This window comes from Eubalaena glacialis, chromosome X (assembly GCF_028564815.1).
Source record: "Eubalaena glacialis isolate mEubGla1 chromosome X, mEubGla1.1.hap2.+ XY, whole genome shotgun sequence".
NCBI lineage: Eukaryota > Metazoa > Chordata > Mammalia > Artiodactyla > Balaenidae > Eubalaena > Eubalaena glacialis.
In genome coordinates this window covers 134,617,908-134,638,160 of record NC_083736.1, presented here as the reverse complement: position 1 = coordinate 134,638,160, position 20,253 = coordinate 134,617,908, and the positions used below count along the sequence as shown (strand labels likewise).

The following is a 20,253-nucleotide window of genomic DNA, read 5'->3' as shown; positions in this document are numbered from 1 at the left end:
TGGCTGAGTAATACTCCATTGTATATATGTACCACAACTTCTTTATCCATTCATCTTTCAGTGAACACTTAGGTTGGTTCCAAGTCTTGGCTTTTGTAAATAGTGCTGTAGTGAACACTGGGGTGCATGTATCTTTTTGAATTGTAGTTTTGTCTGTATATATGCCCAGGAGCGGGATTGCTGGATCATATAGTTCTAGTTTTAGTTTTCTGAGGAACCTCCATACTGTTTTCCATACTGTTTTCCATAATGGCTGCACCAATTTACATTCCCACCAACAGTGTAACAGTGTAACAGTGTTTTCCATAATGGCTGCACCAATTTACATTCCCACCAACAGTGTAAGAGGGTTCTGTCAGGGTTTGTTTTTTTTTTTTTTTTCATTTTAGGCATTCTAATACTTGTGTAGGGGTATCTAATTGTTTTTTCATTGTATTTCCCTAATGGGAAGTGATGTTGAGCATCTTTTTATATTCTTATTTTATACTGTTCTTTGAAGTCTGTTCAGATTTTTTGCCCATGTGAAAAATTCAGTTTGCTTTTATTAGTTCTATTTTTAACCTAGATACAAATCCTTTTTCAGGTATATGATTTTAAAAATATTTTTTCCCAGTCTGTGGCTTGTCTCTTCCTTTTCTTCATAGTGTTGTTTATCAAATAATAAAATTTATTTTTTTATAAAGTTCGATTTATCAATTTTTTTTCTTTTACAGATCATGCTTTGGTGTTTTAAGAACAACTAAGTTCATGAAGGTTTTTTCTTATGTCCTCTTCTAAGAGTTTTATTGTTTTAGCTTTTACATTTATGCCTTTGTTCCATCTTTTAGTTCATCTGTATATGGTGTGAAATAGGAGTCCAACTTTATTCTTTTGCATGTGGATATCCAGTTGTCCTGGCACCACTTGTTGACAAGATTATCCTTTCCCTACTAAACTGTCTTGGCTCCTTTGGTGAAAATCAATTGACCATAGATGTAAGAGTTTGTTTCTGGACTCTCAGTTCTGCTCCATTGTTGTCTGTAGCTGGCCTTCAGCCAATACCAGTACTGTCTCTGGTGGGCATGTCCTCAGCTTCGGGGCAACGTGGAGAGTGTATCAAGCCCCCTGTGGTTGTCTCACGTCTCTGTTAAATCCCTGGCTAGTTGACTGGTTAGCTCTCCCTGTTCACTTGCCACTGAGACTGCTACATTAACCGACGGTGCTCCAAGTCATGTGGGTCCCGTTTGGCAGCTGCAGTGCAGTTGCTGATTTCCATGGCCTGTCCACCTCTCCCCAGTTAAACTAGCTGCTGAAAGACCTGGGAGAAGGGGAAATGAGAGCAACCCTGGGGGAAAAGGCCTCAGATTCCAGCTGTTCTCACAGGAACTAAATCTGTTTCCTGAAATGGCTGTCTTTGATTGTCCAGGGTTATAGTTGCTTTTTGAGAAGAGGATTTGTTGACCTCCTCAACCCCTCATGCCAGACATCCTCTCCGCTAGTATCTTTTGAATTTGGAATATTCTTTCTCTTTGCCTCTCCTCAAGCCCAGGCCCATATCACCTACCCTTGGGTCATTACCTTAATCTCTTAACTGGTCTCCTGGCTCCAGCCTGTCCTCCATGCAGCTGCCAGAGAGAATCACCAGGAACATGATCTTGTTAGTCCTCTGTTTAAAGCTATTGTGTAATAATGAAAAGACAAACAGCCCAATTAAAAAACGAGCCTAAGAGACACTTCATAAAAGAAGTTATATGAAGATGCTCAAAATCTTTATTGGGGAAATGCGAATGAAAACCATGATGAGTTATCACAACACAGCCACCAGAATGGCTAAAATCAGAAAGACTGACAGATACCGAATGTTAGTGCGTAAGTGGAGCAACTGGAACGCTTGTACGTTGTTGGTGTGAATGTAAAGTTTCTTATAAAACTGAACATAGACCTCCCCAATAACCGAGCAATTTCACTTATTTTTAAGAAAAATGAGAACTTATGTCCAAAAAAGACTTATAACAGAATTCTAAAAGCGACTTTATTTATAATAGCAAAACAACAACAAAAGAAACTGTAAACAGCCTAATTATCAATAGGAGAATGGATAGACAAATTGTGGTATATATTCATACATTGGAATGACTTACTGATACACAGAATAACATGAATAAATGTCAAAAATATTATGCTGAGTGAAAGAAGCCAGTGAAAAAACAGTACATACTATATGAGCCCAGTCATGTGAAGTTCTAATATTTGCAAAACTAATTTCTAATGTTACAAATGAGATCCATGGCTGCTGTGGATTGGGGTGAGAACGGGGATTAATTGGACAGGGACATGAGAGAACTTTCTGGACTGATGTTAATTCTGTATCTCAGTGGGGGTATGGGTTTCACAGGTGTATGCATCTGCGAAAACTTACGAAATGGTACATGTAAGATTAGTATTTTATTATATGTAAATTTTACCTTAAAAAAAGAATCACAAGCAAACATGGAACTCTAGGTTATAATATGTGTATGGGTGAAGCGTACAGATGTCTGAGACTTACTTTGAAATGCATCACAAAAATAAGATTGGATGGATAGAGGGATGGATGGACATATGATAAAGTGAACAATGTAAACTGTTAATTATAGAATCCATATGGTGGGTATATGAGTGTTCACTGTACAGTGTTTTCAACTTTTTTGAACGTTTGAACTTTTTCTTAATTGTTGGGAAAAATTTTTTAAGCCAAAACAACAACAACAAAAAGTCTCTTTAATGGCTCCCTAATGCCTATAAGATAAGTTCAAGCCCCTTATCCTGCTGACATATCTTTCTGCCCTAGACCGTCAACTTCATTTCCCCTCCAAACATGTGAATGAGCTGGTCTGTGCCTATCTTTGTGCCTTCGCATGCTGTTCCTCTGTTTAAATGCCTTTCTTCCACCAGATGAATTCCCACTCATGTCCAGCAAATGCTCAGCCACTGATCCCTTAAGGGACACCTCAAAGATCCCCTCCTCTCTGGAGGCTCCTCCCCTCTGTGGCCCTGTGGCCCTGTGGCACAGCACCCATCTCGTGCCTTTGGTTCTCGTAGAACTTCTGTCATCCTGCTGGTACAGCATAGCCCGTATCATTACTGAGTCACACCGAGTCACGTGTAGCTTTTTCACTCCTGCTAGATTGGGCTTCCTGAAGGCAGGCACCTTTTTCCTTGTGTATCCCTGGCACCCCCAATAAAAGTTTCCTGAAATGAAGGGGACCAGGACGGACCAAACACCTGGCTTTGCTCTCTACCCTCCCGCCCACGCTTTCCCATGAAGAGAAGAGTGACACATTTGATTGGCTAGGCTGACGACCCTCTGGGCCACATGAGTGATGGCATCGTGGCATGAAATGCTTTCTTTTGGACCCCAAAGGGAGCGATGAGGGAGGCCGTGCCCCTCATGTAACTGGGGGGTGAGTGTGCACTCTTCCGGGAGGTGAGCTCTATGAATCTGATCTGTGAACCCAGCTCTCCCCCAGGTGGTTGTGTGAGGGGCAGGCGGGGAGCGGAGAAGTACTCGGAAGCCCCGTTCATGAAGCGAACGCCTTACCTGATCTTCCTCTGGCTCCTGGTGTCTGTCCTCAGTTGGGAAAGAGCGTGGAGGGGAGCAGGGATGTCATTAGCAGAAAATACTGCATCATTGTTTTTAGTCAAAAAAGAAAATTTCATATTAGAACCAGCTTGAGCACTCTTTTTACTCCCAGATGGTAGTTTTTAAGGCCAAAGCATGTAGTTCTTAAAACCAGAGGCAAGAGCCAAAACCCATACCTCTAAAGAGATGTAGACGTTCTCCTCCAGGTGTGTGCAGGTGTCCCCACGTGTGAAGCGGGAACCCATCACCTTTACTTTCCAGGGTTAAATGAGAAGCTGTTTCTGGCGGTGGTCAGTTAACTGACTGTAGCTTCCAGTGCCCTTTCCCTCCAGCTGCAGCCTTCCGGGGCCCAGGAGCCTCGGTCCTGGATTGCCTTCCAGGGCTTCGCACAGACGGCTTCCTCTGCTCGCCCCTCTTGTCTCGCAGGTGCCTGGACAGAGTCGGCAGACTGCTTCCTGCCTTTGAATTTTCATTCCATTTGTTTCTCTTCTAATACCACGCATGGGAAGCCTTGCTGAGGCCTCTGCTTGCTCCCCACCTGGAACCTCCAGTCTTCTAGAGTCTTCCAGGCCCCCAGGGTTCCTGACTGAGTTTAAATTTTTTTTACTGTAGTAAGACATACATAACATTTACCATTTTAATCACTGAAAGTGTACAATTCAGTGGCATTAAGTATGTTCACAATATTGTACAACCATCACCACCATCCATCTCCAGAACCTTCCCAAAGGGAAACTGTACCTATTAAGCAGTTATGCCCCATTCTCCCCTCCCCACAGTCCCTAGTAGCCACTAGTCTACCTTCTGCCTCTGTGAATGTCACTACTTTAGGTACCTCATGTAAGTGGAATCGTATAGCATTTGCCCTTTTGTGTCTGGCTTCTTTTGCTTGGCATGTATTCAAGGTTCATCCACGTTATAGCATGGCTCAGTACTTCACTTCCTCTTACGGCTGAATAATATTCCATTGTATAGATATACCACGTTGTGTTTATCTACTTTCCCTCCCGAGTCTAAAGAAATCGTTCCTCTTCCATTTTTACTGTATTTACAGTCACTGACTCGAAATATCTGGGCCCTGTCATGGTCCCTTCCAAGCCATTAAGTTGATCTCATGCAACAGGGAATTGGGTCTCAATGGGAACATAATCATGGCAAAAGAGCTTAAGTGGAAGGGCTTACCCCAGAAACATTGCCTTCTATTGGGAGCTGAAAAAAGTTAGGGACTTGCCCCCAGACAGCCCTTTCCATGTCTCTCTATGGACCCATTTCTGTATTTTTTTCAGCTTTCACAACATGAAGAAATAGGATGTTTCAGATGTGAAGAACAGCTCTCTGGTTCTAGTGTTCTAGAATGTGAAAAAACCCGCGTGCTCCCTCAGAGCCCCTGCCCCCAACACACGTGCACGTACACACACGCACGCACGAGTGCAGCGTGAACACAGGGCTTTTCTCTGAGGTAACTTCTGGCGTCTTGGGAGCTTGCCATAGGTAGGTGGGGTGTACGGCTCAGTGTTGGGCTGGGGCACCTGTCACGTTATCTAGAGGGTAGGGTGACCGTTCTCTTCCCTGAGGTGGGGGATGGAGGAGATCTGGGCCTTGGAGACTTTCTGGAACAGTGAGGAATGGCATCCCCAGCGGTTAGCCTAGGGAGCCATGTTCTGGCTGACTCTTTTCAGTTCGATTTGACTTTGTAACCATGGGTCATTTGAAGCAAGTGTTTGTCCGTCTTTGTTTATTCATTTTTCAGTTTTTTAAAATTTTACTTTGCATTTCTGCTGCCACTTTTTTAATAATGAAGATAATTTTTTAAAAAATCTAAAACTCCTAGCTGTGGCTGCTGGAAGTCTAGCATACTTACAAAGGTCCTGAAACACTTGAACGTCCCCCCTCGGCCGTTCTAGCTGCTATCTACCACTGTCACGTGGCTCTCCATGCCCGTGGCAAATCAGACGTGTCAGGCACTGGCTGTGAGCCTGGAATTGCACTGTTGTCAGTGAGGGACACGTCGGTGCATTGCATCCCTGTCTGACAGGCATGCGGCTGTTGCGACTCAGGATTGATATGTCTGTATGTATCAGTATGTGTGCATTGTTGTCTTTTATGTTGGAAGATGCTGAGGTAACATTTCTGTTGACAACAGGGTAATGCCTCCTGTTCTACAGTGTTCTCTGTAGCTACAGTGGTCACTATAGCTATAGGAGCCCTTATAGCTATGGTGGGCACTATAGCTATGGGGTCCCTTGAGCTATGGTGGCAGTTCCTACAGCTATGGCAGTCACTATCGCTATGACAGTGGTCCCTAGAGCTCTGGCATTCCATAACTATCTACATGTATGGGTGTCTATACTCAAAGCAAATTGTAATCTGAGATATGCTGTACCGGGGAATTTCTAGTACAATAGAAGGTGACTCTAGACTCTTTGGTATGTAGTTGTGATGTATAATTGTGAACTCAGAAGGCAGGTGAGGATACAAAACATATTGTCCATGAAAATGAAGGTCCTGCCAGTGACCTGTGAAATAACCTCTTTGAACTATTTCTCCAGTTGTGGGGAAGTCGATGTAGATAGATTTGCATGTGGCTTGCATATTTTAAACATTCTTTGAAAAATTCTATGAAAAATAGTTGTTTATTGTTTTACCATCTAGGGAGAATCACTAGTAATAATTGGGAGTATATGCTCACAGTACTTTTTCTATGCATAAAGTATATATTCGTAAATGTTTTTACAAAAATGGGATCGTGTTACCTTTTTAAAACCAGTATTTTAAATTCAGTAATACCCTGAATATCTTTTTCTGTATTAGGGAGTCCTTTAAAAAATCATGTCAACCACTGCATAATATTGTGTTTCACTGTGACTTCTTTAACCAGGGCCTATATTTGTACAGAGAGGGTTTTTCCCACCACTAGGAAGGAAACAGCTGCCTGTCTGCTCATATACTCAACCTTCACTGGGTATTTTTAGTTTTGTAATCTTCGCAGATTTGATCAGTACAAAATGCTATCCTGTTTAAATTTTCCATTTCTTTGCACCCAAGAAGTGAAACACTTTTCACCTCTGTCTTATTAGACACTCTTAATACATTGTGTGAATTGCCTATTCATGCCCATTGTCCCATTTTCTACTCATTTATGTGTAAGGGCTCCTTTTACATTAGGGATTATTAATCTCTTTTCATACCTTCCAAACACATTTTATTTACCCATTCATCAATTGATGAACCTTTAGGTGGTTTCCACTTTTTGGCTTTTACGACTAATGCTGCAATGAAATCAGTGTACCAGTTTTTGTGTGGTCAAGTGTTTTCAATTCTCTTGGGTATATATATATATATATATATATATATATATATATATATATATATATATATATATATATATATATCTAGAAGTGGAATTGTTCAGTCTTGTGGAAACTCTGTGTGTTTACCTTTGGGAGTAACCACCAACCTGTCTTCCATAGCAGCTGTAGCATTTTACATTCTCATCAGCATTGTCTGAAAGATCCAATTTCTTCACATCCTCACTAACACCTATTTACCTTTTTTTTGGATTCTAGCCATCCTAATGGGTGTGAAGTGGTATCTCATCGTGGGTTTGATTTGCATTTCCCTGATGACTAATGATGCTGAGCTCTTTCGTGTGCTTATTGGCCATTTGTATATCTCTCTGGAGAAATGTCTTCCTATCCTTTGTCCATTTTAAAATTGAATTATTTGCCTTTTTATTGAGTAGTAGAAGTTCTTTATTCTCAATACTCATCCCTTGTCAGATATAGAATTTGCCAATGTTTTCTTCCATTCTGTGGGCTGTCTTTCCACTTTCTTGATGATGTCCTATGAAGCACAAAGGTTTTTAATTTTGACAGAGTCCGATTTATCCATTTTTCCCTTTCGTTTCTTGTGCTTTTAGTACGGAAGTTTTGACTTTTGATATAATCTTTTCCATTTCAGGCTCCTGGCTTGAGGGCCAGGTTTAGAAAGTCATTCGTTACCCCAAGACAATATAAATGTTGCCCTACATTTTCTCGTAGTGCTCTTATGGCTTCATCCATTTTATATTTATTGGAAACTTACTTCCATTGGTGGTGTTGGTTTGGATAAGTTTGTTATGCCAGTGAGTCATCAGTTGTCCCAATACCACTTTTTGCATGGGTTCAGCCTGTGCTCAGAGGAAGTGAATGGAGCTCAGTAGCCAAATAGGGATCAAAACCGTGACATTGGCTTGGCTAACTCCAATGGCAAGCCTTGGTGGCGGACTTTACTTCAGGCTCATGCAACTAGAAGGGATGGAAGGATCTAGAATGACTGGGGTCTTATTTTCCAATTGTTCTTTAACCTCTTAGTATCTCAGCCCACGTGCCCATCTGAGCAGTGAGTAACCCACAGGATGGGATCACATTTTTTTTTGAGGAGGGAGTAACATTTATTTGTCATCTTCTTAGAAAAACGCTTTTGTCCAATCACAGATGGTCAGATAGGCAGGGATTCCTAGAGACTGAAGAATTGAGCATTTGAATATTTTTGACAGCCAGGGGGAGCCAGAGCTCTCCAGATGCCCCTGGAGATCAGGGGGCCTTCCTGTTTACATTTCATGCAACACCCTCATAGCTCCTGGCCATACAGATTGTGAGGTTCAAGTTGTTGTGAATCCTCATGATCAAGAATTAATCAGGAAAGGGAGACTTGGGAACACTCAGCTTCATTCCAGCTCAAGGTGAACCAAAGAGTGGGTTGAATTGCTCATTCCTATCTGGAAATCTAGTGACATGAACACGTCAGCAGAGGACGCCTGTGAGGGGGCTCGCCGCTACCCTTGACGACAGCCACCTCCAGCGCAGCAGAAGGGACCAGTGATGGGCCAGCGCAGCCGGACTCCAGGTCCTCACAGGTGACCTCGCTGCTCACACGTTAACGCACAGGGTGACTCATGTCCTCCTCTCTGCTCTGCTTCCTCCAACAGCAGTGACTGTGTTTTTGAAAATGCCAGTGCTCCTTGTTTTGTAAATAACCATTCATTTCCAATCATGGATGTCTGTAAAATGCATTTAACTCAAGGCTTCAGTCCCAGGTGGGAACATAGCAAACCTCATTTTCTCCCCCAAGACTCTTATTTTTAAAAAAAGACTTTATTTTTTAGAGCAATTTTAGGTTCACAGCAAAATTGAGCACATTGTACGGAGAGTTCCCCGCGCCCCCAGCCTCCCCATTAGCAGCATGCCCCACCGGAGGGGGTACATTTGTTACAGTTCATGCACCTACATCCCCCCCCCCAGCATACTAGAGCAGTTTCCCCCAAGAACCCTGGGCTCTGGGAACACGGGCTCCCTCCATGAATGAGCATTATGTCCTGCGAAGAGGAGGGCGCCGTGAAGGGAGGCTCAAGGCTAATTAACGTCCCAAATGGCACCGGTTGCTTGTTAGGGAGCTGCGGGGGGTGTGTGTGTGTGAGAGAGAGTGTCTGTTTCGTTCTATGAAATTTTATCACGTGTAGGTTTGTGTGACCACCACTGCAGTCAAGAAAAGAACACTTCTGTCACCACAAGGATCCTTCCCGTTTTCCTCTTTTCATCACAGCCAACTCCCTCCGTCTTCACCCTCCCTAACCCCTGTCAACCGCTAGTCTGTTCTCCATCCCTGTGATATTTCAGAGCCTTTTGAATTTCAAAATCCTAGATAGGCGATTGTCAGCCTGCATTGATTTATGTTCCAAGAACAACTCAAACTATAAGCCAAGCCAGAGGTGGATGGCCCCTAAAAAACTCCTGATTATCACTTAGTCCTGTAGCATGTCGTAAGGGCACCGCATGTGTACCTAGGTTACATGAGCAGAAGCATCTGGGTTTGAAGAAAACCAGGTAAAGGGCGAAGGGCAGGAGGAAAAGAAATTGAAATATTAACTGTAAATCTCTTTGGGTAGTAGGATGATGAAATATTTTTATGCTAGTCTTTCGTCCTTTTTTAAAACAAAGTTTTACATAACCGTGTTTCTATAATTAGGTAAACGATAAATATATTTTACAGGGGACACTAGATGCATGGGACCCACGCGGTGCTATCCTTCAGAGTCAGGCTCGCCTGGCGTGGGCTCAGCTCCGCCACCTGCCGGCAAGTCCCCCGCCTGTGCACCTCTGCTCCCTGCGCTATTGTTGGGGATGGTTGCTGGGCGCACCTGTGCCAGCGGACTGCGTGTGAAGAGCCAGGATGTAACACGTTCTCAGTGCACAGTCGCTGTCATTTCAAAAATAAAACGTCCCACCTGGGCTTTGGCAGGTGACAGGCATAAGGAAGCAGGTCTCGCTACAGTCAGGGCAGAGCCCACGGGGGCTGTGCTGGCGGGGCCTGGGGCAGAGGTGGACCCGGAAGGCTCAGCCAGTCGGGAAGGGGCTGTCCCTCCCGACCCCGAGCTGGTGGTCACGGAGGACACTGACGGCTTTTGTCCTTTCTGCAGGTGATGGCCAGTATGGCAACGGGGAAGACTCAGGATCCGGTGAGTTTGAGTCCTGAGGTTTCTGCTGGAAACCACAAACTGGCCCGCTTTCTCTCAGAGCTGGTCTTCCCGACCCTCCCGTGACGGTTCCTGGTAGAGACCCATCCGTGAGGCCACCAGCAGAGGAATGCAGCCCTTTAAAGGAATTAAGCGTGAAGCTCTGGATCCCAGGGGAGTGGCCCCAGGGGCAGCCCGCTGGCCTATCTGGGCCTCAGCTGGCGGGGTGGAGGCTGCAGCACCTCCACGGCCACCTTTCAAGCCGCTCAATATGGAAATCCTTACGGCAAACGGGAAGTACTTGGTAGACACATGGGCACACTGTGTCATTTTACGCCCTTCGGTATAAATGGCACAGCCCCGCACACTAGCTTGGGGGTCACGGGCCCTAGAACAAGCTTAGCTCGCTGGCTAGAGGAGAGCCAGGTGCCTGAGCCGATCCCCGTGGCGTCGTGGGCTTGACCCCGCCTCTCTCCATTCCCCAGGCATGTCCGCAGAGACCGGCACCATCGCCGGCGTGGCCAGTGCTCTGGCCATGGCCCTGATCGGCGCTGTCTCCAGCTATATCTCCTACCAGCAGAAGAAGTTCTGCTTCAGCATTCAGCGTAAGTGGACCTGCCCTGCGGCCGCCTGTGGCTGCACCCTCCCGCTGCTCGACGTGAACAGAGGGGCCAGGGCTTTGGAGGGGAAGGGGCAGAGCCCCAAGCAAGTTAAGATTCAGGAACCTTCCACAGCCTGCCCAAGACACCTCCCCAGCAGATCTCCCCGGGCTGAGGTGGAGGTGGTGCTGCACATTTTAAAACCCTTGGGGACAGACCTCGGCCAAACTGAAGTGTAAAGCGGCCTGGAAGAGAGGACTGGGCTGGGCCCAATGACCTTCATCTTCCAAGGGTGAGCCGTGGGCTTCTCGTAGAACAGGAGAGCCCCTGAATATCCACGTGGCTTCGGACCTCACCCAAGGGGATGTGGGCCCTTCGGAGGCAGAAGGCAGGCGTCCCCGGGACCTCGGAGGTCCTGGCAGCCCTCCCCTCCCTCTCAGATCCCAAGGAGCCGCTGCCCGCTGCCTGGGTGCCCCCGCTCCTCCCCGTGAGCCAGAGAATCATGAATTGTTTTAAAGGAAGAGGAGAGTGTGGTCCCTGCCCCCCCTTACACACCAGCTTCGTAACATAGGCGGCTTTCATTTTAGGCTGTAGCTGTGACTCTATCCGAGGTGTGTGAACTGAATAGTTACAGATGGAATGTGTCTGAGAAGCCCAGCCACGGGAGCCCCGTGTCGGGGGAGCCCCGTGGGGATGCCATCGTTGATGGTTTCATAAGCACAGTGTCGATGTGTCGCTGTTTGCCGAGAGTGTCTCTGGTTGAAGACAGGCGATTTTTAGTTCAAGTGAGGGACCCTGACTCAGCCATAGTTTTCCTCTTTCCTGCAGCTCAGGACCATCCCCTGTGAGGCTTCCCCCTCCCTTGCTCTGGGCCTCTGCGCTTAATTCTAGCCTGGACCTGAGCTTCCCAGGAAACGACTTGGGTCCCAGAATGCTTTGTGTGCGGATATTGCCGCCATCTCCATTGTGTTTGGTGCTCCACGGGCTGTGCATAGCAGTGCTCCAGGGACAGGGTTCACATCTCAGCGCACAACCTGCACAGCTGTTCATGGCTGCCCTGCTTGAGTTCCCACCCACTTGCTATCATGCCCAAAGCTTGGCTGTAGAGTGGTGTGAACAGGAAGAGTGAGAGGGAGTGCAGAGCTGGAGGCTGGGTTGGCCTTAGAGCTATCACTTGTCCCAGCTCAAAAGACTTAAAACAACAGATCTATTCTCTCATGGTTCTGGAGGCCAGAAATCCAAGATCAAGGTGGCAGCAGTGCTGGTTCCTTCTGGAGGCTCTAGGGGAGCATCCTTCCTTCCTCTTCCAGCTTTTGGTGGCCCCGAGCATCCCTTGGCTTATGGCTGCATCACTCCGATCTCTGCGTCTGTCTTCAGGTGGCCTTTTCCTCTGTGTCTGTGTCATCTTCTGTCTCTTAAAGGGCACTTGTCATTTAGGTGTGGGCCCCACCCTAAATCCAGGATGATCCCATCTTGAGATCCTTAACTTTGTCACATCTGCAAAGACCCTTTTTCCAAATAAGGTCACATCCACAGGTTCAGGGGTGAAGACATGAACATAGCCTTTAGGGGCCACCATTCACCCCAGTTCAGCATTGTAACCCTAGCAGTGAGATGAGTGCAATCCACGGCTGTCAAATACATGGCCACTGCAGAGCTGGGCCAGGTGGCTCGTGTGCCACGGGATGGCTTTTGAGACTTTAAAATGCATGTTGGGTAAACGAGAAACTAAAAGCTGGGCCTAAACTTATAGTAAGCATGGCTTCCCAGACGCTCCACGCTCGCCAGCGCCTGACACTGCCCGGCACTGAGTGTGGGTCACCGCCCTGAGCACTGCCACAGCCCAATGGGGCAGCAGTGCCGGGCACCCTCATTTTATAGCTGAGGAGACAGAGGCTGAGGGGATTGTTGAAGGAACTCACTCAAGACGAGAAGCGGTGAATGTAGAAGGGAAGGGGTGCCAGTAGATGGGAACAAGGAGGGGGAAAGAGGTTGATGTCCAAAGCCAAGAATAGATGTCTGGATTGTGTCTGTCTGTCCCGGTGGGGGCACTCAGGTGAAAGTACATTATTTTCACACTTGTTTACTGAAACAAACAGATGTGAGGTTTTGCAAACTGGATTAGCGGGCAAAACCCAATAAAATGTGAGAACATGAAGGCCTTGCTACATAGAGTTGAGCGATGGGATGTGACCTCTCTCTCTGGGGGGTGGCCTGGAGGTGAGGGTGTTATGTTGCTGGGCTGGGTGCCGGGGGGCCCAGGCTAGGGGGGCCAGCGTGCTTGCAGGACTGACGGGGGCTCCCGGGGGCTCCCAGGAAGCTCACGGAACCTGCGGGCCTCTCCCAGCCCCCCGTTCCGTCTGAGGGTGGGTGGCCCTCCCCCCGGTCCTCTCCCCTTAGTCTGTCGGTGATGTCCTTGTCATTGCTAAACCCACACTGTCCTGAGCCCCTCAGCTGGACACTCGTGCGAGTACCACCATCACCCCCAGTTTCCTTAGAAGGGAACTGAGTGTGGCGCATCCCCACATTTGAAGAAGCCCCCCGTTGCTTCTGTGTCCACCCGCTGTGCTACCAACATTTTTTTCCAAGTGTGTAAGTTGTATCCACTCCCGCCTCCCCTTATGAATCCCACCAGCCCTCCTGGGTCCTCCATCCCCTGACATGACATCAGCGGGGTCCCCGTTCCTGGGGCTCGTGTGCAGCTCTGCTCTCGGGCCACACCTCTCCACCGCCACCGCCCTGGTCCTCCATCTGGATGGTTCCATCAGCCCCCCGCCTGCCCCGGTCTCCCCCACCCTTCTCCCTGCTCTGAGCAGCCGGCGGGATCCATTTCAAATGCACACTTCCTCCCGGCCCAGCCCCTGAGCTTCACATTCACAGCCCTTCATGGTTTGGCTCCGCCCGCATCCCTTCTCTTCCCCGCCCGTGGCCCTGTCCCCAGGAGCCTCTCCACAGCCGCACTGACTTACCCGAGTGGGCGCCGCTTGCTCCAGCATCCCGCCCGGCGTCCCGTTCACTCCCCTAGCAGCCCTCTTCCTTCAGGCCTGGGACACCCTCCCAGGCAGCCTTCCCGCCCTCCCAGCCTGTGGGCCAGCGGAGATGTCTGCCTTGCACGCTGCCACAGCGCCCCCTGCTGCCCCGCCGTGCGGCCGCTGCGGTGGGACGGGGCTTGTGGGCTTGTGTCCGCGGCTGCTGCCCCACCCCCCAGCCCATCGCTGTCCGTGGGGGACTGCGTGTGTTTCAGCCACTGATGTGTCCCTGGCACCTAGGCTGGGCTGGCATCAGGAGGAGCCCCATGGATGTCCGTTGGGTGGTTAATCCCCTGAGAAGCTGGGGGACAGGACTCTCATGCCCACGCTTTCTGTTAAGCGCCTGCCCAGAGTGGCCTCAGCCACCTCCTCGGGGAAGTAAGTCAGGGAAGGCAGGGCAGAAGCTGCTCTGCACCCGGTGCACGGGGACGCCCTGGGGGATGGCACGTGACTGCCGGGAGGGCCTGACCCCGCAGTGGTGCTCAGGGGCTTGCGGTATCGACTGCCACCAAAGGGGTCCCAGCCTTGGGGACCCTCTGCTCCCCATGTCTCTGCCCTCAGTGCCAAGGGTCGGGGTGTCGCGTGGAAAGCCCACGTGGCTTGTTGCCGGGGGCTGAGTTCTTGCTCCAGGGTCCTAAGCTTTGTGTCTTGCCTTCAGATGCAGCAGAAGGTCAAGGTAACGACGTGCTTTGACTTACTCATCTTCCTCTTCTGCTTTGGCCTCTACACTTCATCGTCCACCCCTCCCCTCCCCTCCCCTCCCCTCCCCTCCCCTCCCCTCCCCTCCCCTCCCCTCCCCTCCCCTCCCCTCCCCTCCCCTCCCCTCCCCTCCCCTCCCCTCCCCTCCCCTCCCCTCCCCTCCCCTCCCCTCCCCTCCCCTCCCCTCCCCTCCCCCCACCTCCCCCCACCCCCCACTGCTCTCGTTCCTTGTCGCCACTCTCCACCCCGCGCCCGTCCCCTTCCCTGGCGCTCACCGACTTGGCTGAAACCACGACCATCTTTAGTTTTCCACGTGCGTTTCAGGGTGCTGGGGCGGGCGTGGAGGCCCTGTTCAGGACTCAGATGCCCACTGGTGGTCATCCCCGTGGAGCAACCAGAGGCCTGCCCATGGGCAGAAGGCAGTCTGGCGCATGCTAGCTTGGCAGCTGCGCAGCGATGAGGAGGCTCAGGGCGCACCTCCTGGCCCTGGCCCTGGCCCATCCGCTGGGAACAGCTTGCACCGGCTCCGTCACCCATCCCGCCCCACACCTGCCAACAAGCGACACCCGCATTTTCCCTGGGCCCATCTGGTGCCCGCCTTGAGCCCAGCGAGCACCAGGGCAGGCAGGCGTCCCTTCTACGTGAGGAGCCTGAATGCAGCCCGGGATGGCGGAGTGACTTACGCTGGCGCCTGCTCAGTCGGTTGGTTAGAACTGGGCTTATCCAGGGACAAGACATGGCCTCTTGAGTCTCCCCAAGCAGCGGCCTGAGTGCTGGCCTGCAGAGGATGCTTTGTAGAGTCCCCAGGTCCCTCTTGGACGCAGGTGGGGAGGAAGCCCAAATAACTCACTAGACCAGAGCAGCCGTCCGTGGGTCCTGGGCCCTCCACTCTGGGGCCCAGACAGCCGCCTTCCTGCTGCCCGGTGGAGCCCATCCAGCCATCTGCCCCGCCCCGTCTCCATCAGTCACTCACGCAGTGCTTGGCTCCCTCTTTGCCTCCCTGGCTCCTGGGCCAGCACGTGGACCCAGGGGTGGCGCCGAGCCCTGCCATCGGGTGCCCCCCCTGCCGGGCGGAGCTGCTGTGTGGCCCGCAGTCTCACAGCGTGGTGGCACCTGCCAACGGGGACGGGTGTCGGGGCCTTTGCCGCACATCACATCTGAGGAGGAGGATGAGAAGTCCAGGGCAGGGCAACGCGTTCCCAGCCGCTCTCCGCCCAGATGAGGGGACAGAGACGTTTGGGGGGCCCAGGCTGCAGGGGTCTGCGTTCGTCAAGGGGGCTGGGCTTTTTCACACGACGGAGGGCCTGGTCAGGAGTTCCCCCTCATGGCCGGGGACCCTTTGCTTCCGCGTCAGTCACCAACTCCGCCCTTTGCCTTTTGCAGAGGGTCTCAATGCGGACTACGTGAAGGGGGAGCACCTGGAGGCCGTTGCGTGTGAGGAGCCCCAAGGTGAGGACTTGCAGGCCACCGTCCCCCGCCGAAGGCCGCCTGGCGGGTGGGCGCAGCCCTGAGCAGGACTGGGCTAGGAAAGCAGGGACGCTCAGAGGCATCCATTTCTAGAACTTCCAGCCAGAACGATGGGCTGACGCCAGGGACACGGGGGCCACAGCCAGGGCCGTCAGCTCCCCGCCAGCGGAAACAGACTCGCGCCGGCCAGATGCCGACGGAAGCTGTGGGGACCTTTAGACCTAGACCCGGGCCCTTTCCATCTGAAAACTGCCACAGGCAAGAGGGAGGCCCACCCCCGCCGTCCTGTGATCGTCAGGCACTTGCCGGGTGCGGTGAGCGATTACAGGCTGCGTGACGTCAGGCTGCCGGCCTGCAGTGGCCAACCTCTCAGGGCAGATGCAGCCTGTGGCACCAGAATGCCAACGAGGCGACCGGGAAAGGCTTCACGGAGAAGGGGAGCAGGACGCTTGGCATCAGCCGAGGCCGGGGAAGGGCTTCCAGGCCAGGGTGGGCGGGAGAGACCGGAGCCCAGGCGTGCCTTTGCTGGGCTGGGCGCTGAGGCTGCGGCCGGAGGGACCGCCCAGGGCTGCGATGGGTGCAGGGCCCCATCCGGTCACTTAGGATAGAATGCCGGATGGACTCGATAGCGCTGGATTTCAAACGTGGGGAAAGGGACTCTACGGCTGCGGTCACTGTACTCATGTTTTCAATTCTTGGCCACCACGGTGTTGGTACCTACCATGGGCCAGTTGCTGTGTTATGTGCTTTATTTAAAGTACTCCTCCCTTGGGAATTCCCTGGTGGTCCAGTGGTTAGGACTCGGTGTTTTCACTGCCCGGGCCCGGGTTCAATCCCTGGTCAGGAAACGGAGATCCCACAAGCCACGCAGCGTGGCCAAAAAAAAGAAAAAAATCGAAAAAACTCCTCCCAGCCACTCCGCCGGGACCATTCCCACTTTACAGATGAGAAAGTGGAGGCCGAGCTGGTCACAGGGTCCATTTGCTCCCTCCTCGTCTCCAGGGCCACAGCAGGCGCCAGGGGCCAGTTGTCTGGGACAGACAGACGGGGAACCGGATTTCTGTGCCCAGGGAAGGACATGATTGTGTCTCTGTGTCTTCGTGTGGGCTGGACATGACTCCTTGCTGACGGGTTTCTCCTGTCCCTAGTAAAATACTCAGCGCTGCAGACGCAGTCCGTGGAGCCGCCGCCGCCGCCGGAGCCGCCCCGGATCTGAGGGGCTGACGCGAGGCCCCGCTCCGCCTGGCAGGCTGTGGGCACACAGGGCCGCTGCTTGGGACCCAGCTCCTTGTTACGTTTGGACCCACGGCTGCCACGCTGCTCCTTCGATGTCATTGGCTTCTTGTCGTTCTCAGTTTCCGGACGAGCTCTGGGTGTTCGGGAGTTTGGCTCGTGCACCCGCCCTGCCGCACGGCCTCCGGAGAGCCTTTCTGCGGAAATCCTTAGTGAGCTGGGAAGGGGGAGACTGAGCGGAGGGCGGCCAGAGGCCACGCGTGCTGCAGGGCAAGAGTCTGAACCCGGGGCCCTGCCATCCCCTCCGCTGCACTGCCTTGCTGGGCGGGTTTCTGCCGGGAGGCAGTCCTGGCGGTGACCTGGAAGGGCTGTCGGCAGGGGTGCGGCCGCGAGGAGCACGCCGGTGAGTGCCGGGTGACACCGCTCACGTGCCACACCCAGGGGTGTTTTTATTTCCATCCTTCTTTCCAGCTCCAGGCCTTATGCCGCTGGGCTTCCCAAGAGCTGGCACAAGTGGTGGCCTTTCATTTAAGTGAAAACGTGCATGTCACAGTATCCCTGCCTTGAGAGTTCAGGAATCTTCTGGATGTGTAGGAGGCTGTGGCTCTCAGGCCTAATTCCCGTATGATGCCGTGGGACCGGACGTGGTCTCCAGGCTGACACGATTAGTTTGAGGGATCATTTATGCTGTGGCGGTGAGTTTTCTACTGGGGCTGGGGGCATGTGTGTGCTTATTTTGGCAGCAAAAGCTACAGACGTCAGGAACGAGCGTCAGAGCCTGAAGCATGCCCGTTGTTTGCCTAAAGATGTACGTAGTGGGGAGGGGAGGGGAGAGGGACGTTGGCTTGGAGTGGGAGCTCACCGGACTCGGTGAGTCTCTAGTCATCCTGCCTGTCCTCTGACGGACAGCGCGTGGGGGCCCGCGGGCACCCGGACCGGCGGCCGCTGTCGTGTTTGGCTGGAGCAGAGCTGCCTTCCTGGAACATTTGTCAGGCCCACGTGTGGTCCTGATCCTGGGAGCGCTGCTGTCCGGCTGAGCTAGAGTCTAGAGCCACCGTCTATGGATAATGAGTTTGCGGTGTCAGAGAGCACTTCTGGAAGCATCGTGTGAGTCAGCAGGAAGGCGGGGTCCTATTAATCCAGCTTCACGTGCTGCAGGACTGCTGTGTCAGCCCCTTCACGTCCGCTAGGTTGGGATGAGGCAACTCCGACTTCTTAGGGAGACAGTTGACATCTGAACAGACCCCGCAGCTTAGATGGCCTCGTGTGTTCGTGTTATACAGGGCGTGCCGTGGGCCCCCCGACGCCCCCGCCTGCAGGCTCATGCCAGGCAGGCTGGATCGTGTGCGGCCCCCGAGCTCCAGGAAGTGAGCAGCAGAGGGGTCGCTGGTGAGGTCTGCCTGTTTCCAGGATCTCCCCGCCCTGCCCTCGTGGGACAGGCTGTTGTCAGCTTTGCCAGGCTCGTCCCTCTCCAGGCTGGCCAGGGCTGATGTCCCCACCCCCGTGCTGCTGGGCTGGAGGCGGCTCTGAGGGACTTTAGGTGACATCAAGCTATGAATGCAAAACAGGGTGACCTCAGGGCCCAGGGAGGGCCCGTGTCCTGAGTAACAGGAGTTGGGGACGGATCAGGGCAGCGCTCAGAAGCTCATCGCGTTAGGAGGGCTGCTCACCAACGTTCCCAGGCATTTTAAAGAAGGAGACGAGGCAGCACTTGTGTGTGGTAAGATGCTTCTGTCTCAGCCACTGGGAAGGTGCACATTTATAGAGAAGTCAGTCACGGCAGTGACTAGGAAGTGACGTGGCCCATGTGATTCTGGGCATGGCCGGGCACGGCGCCCCCGGTGGGCCACCTTAGCTCTGCGGCGAGGCTCATCTGATGGTGAAGACCCTGAAATCCTATCTGTGATGTGAAGTCAGCGCCCTCTGCAAATCCATTTTCTCAGTAGCACTGACTTTGGTTAAGAGAGACCCATCGTGCTCTTCTTGTCTATCTCAGTGCCCTGTGTGGCAAGCCCAGAGCCCAGCACCCAGCCCTGTGCCAGTGACCGGAGAGGCCTTGAAAGTCACTCACCCACCCGTTTGCAGGGCTCACATCCTGGGGACGGGGCGGGTGGGGGACCGATGCTGGCCGATGCCCGGGGGCTCTTGTAGCTGTGTCCACCTGGAGGCTGCATCAACCGGCTTGGGCCCGTCCCAGGTGGTAGTGGAGATGGTGAGTGAGCTAGAAAGGCCAGCTGACAGTATCTGATCACTGTCAGCTTAACTGGGGACGGGGAGAGGGGGCTCAGTGTTTACAGTAGCAACTCCGAGCCCCTGGGGGAAGGAGGCAGGACTGCCTAGCCGGCTTGGGCACCCTCCCCCCATGGCACCCAGAGAGCAGCGCCTCGGCTGCTTGGGGTGGGGGTCAGTACCAGTTCTCTGAGGAAGAAGAGGTGGACACTGACCTCAGGATCCCCGATACTTTCTCTGTGCTCGTGTTTAATTGTGAATTGTAAGCTCTCTCATGTTCGCATTAAACAAAACGGAACCTAACAGATCCCTGTATTCTGATGGTGTGAAGGCACTCCCTTTGTTAAGTGATGCTGGTTTTTCCTAATTAATTATATGGAGGCGACCTCCTTCCCCTCCCCGCCAGCCAAGGGCCTTTCTCAAGAGGGTTAGGGCTCTTGCACTTCGCCTCTTGCTGTGCGGCTTCGTGTTGGGCTTCCCGGCGGCGGTCCCCTGCGTGGCACGGGGAGCTAAGGCCGTGCCCCACGTCACGGGGGTAGGGAGGGGCAGAGGCAGGCCCGCAACTCGCGACTCCTAAGCCCACTGCTCTGCCTTCTTCAAAGAAGGCCAGTAGCCGGGGTCGACTCGGGTGACGTGTGGCTGTTCGAGCCCGAGAAAGCGGACGAGGTGTGCGCTTGTCACACGGTGCGCCTTGCGAACTGAGACGAGAGCGTGAGGAAGACGCGGGGGCCGCTGGCAGGGCTTCACAGTGCGCTGGGTGGCGCCTTCCTGCCATAGCGGCCTTGTAGTAAAACAGCACCGAGTCCTCAAACCCAGCCCCCTCGTGACTCTGCCGGGCAGCACTTGTGGCCCTCCCGGCCTTGCCGCTCGGCTGTCGCTGCCGGGGCCCATGGCTGCAGTGAC

General features: G+C 52.3%; 1 protein-coding gene across 1 annotated transcript in view; it reads left to right on the top strand.

The window, feature by feature from the left end:
• The window catches only part of CD99L2 (CD99 molecule like 2), a 104,421-nt gene extending 84,768 nt beyond the window's left edge, over window positions 1-19,653 (top strand). The window contains exons 8-11 of the mRNA XM_061178870.1: window positions 10,059-10,097; window positions 10,580-10,699; window positions 15,805-15,870; window positions 17,037-19,653. Of these exons, the coding sequence (XP_061034853.1) occupies window positions 10,059-10,097; window positions 10,580-10,699; window positions 15,805-15,870; window positions 17,037-17,104 (293 nt within the window). The 3' untranslated portion in view covers window positions 17,105-19,653. The remainder of the gene's footprint in view (window positions 1-10,058; window positions 10,098-10,579; window positions 10,700-15,804; window positions 15,871-17,036) is intronic.
• Window positions 19,654-20,253: the final 600 nt, after the last annotated feature.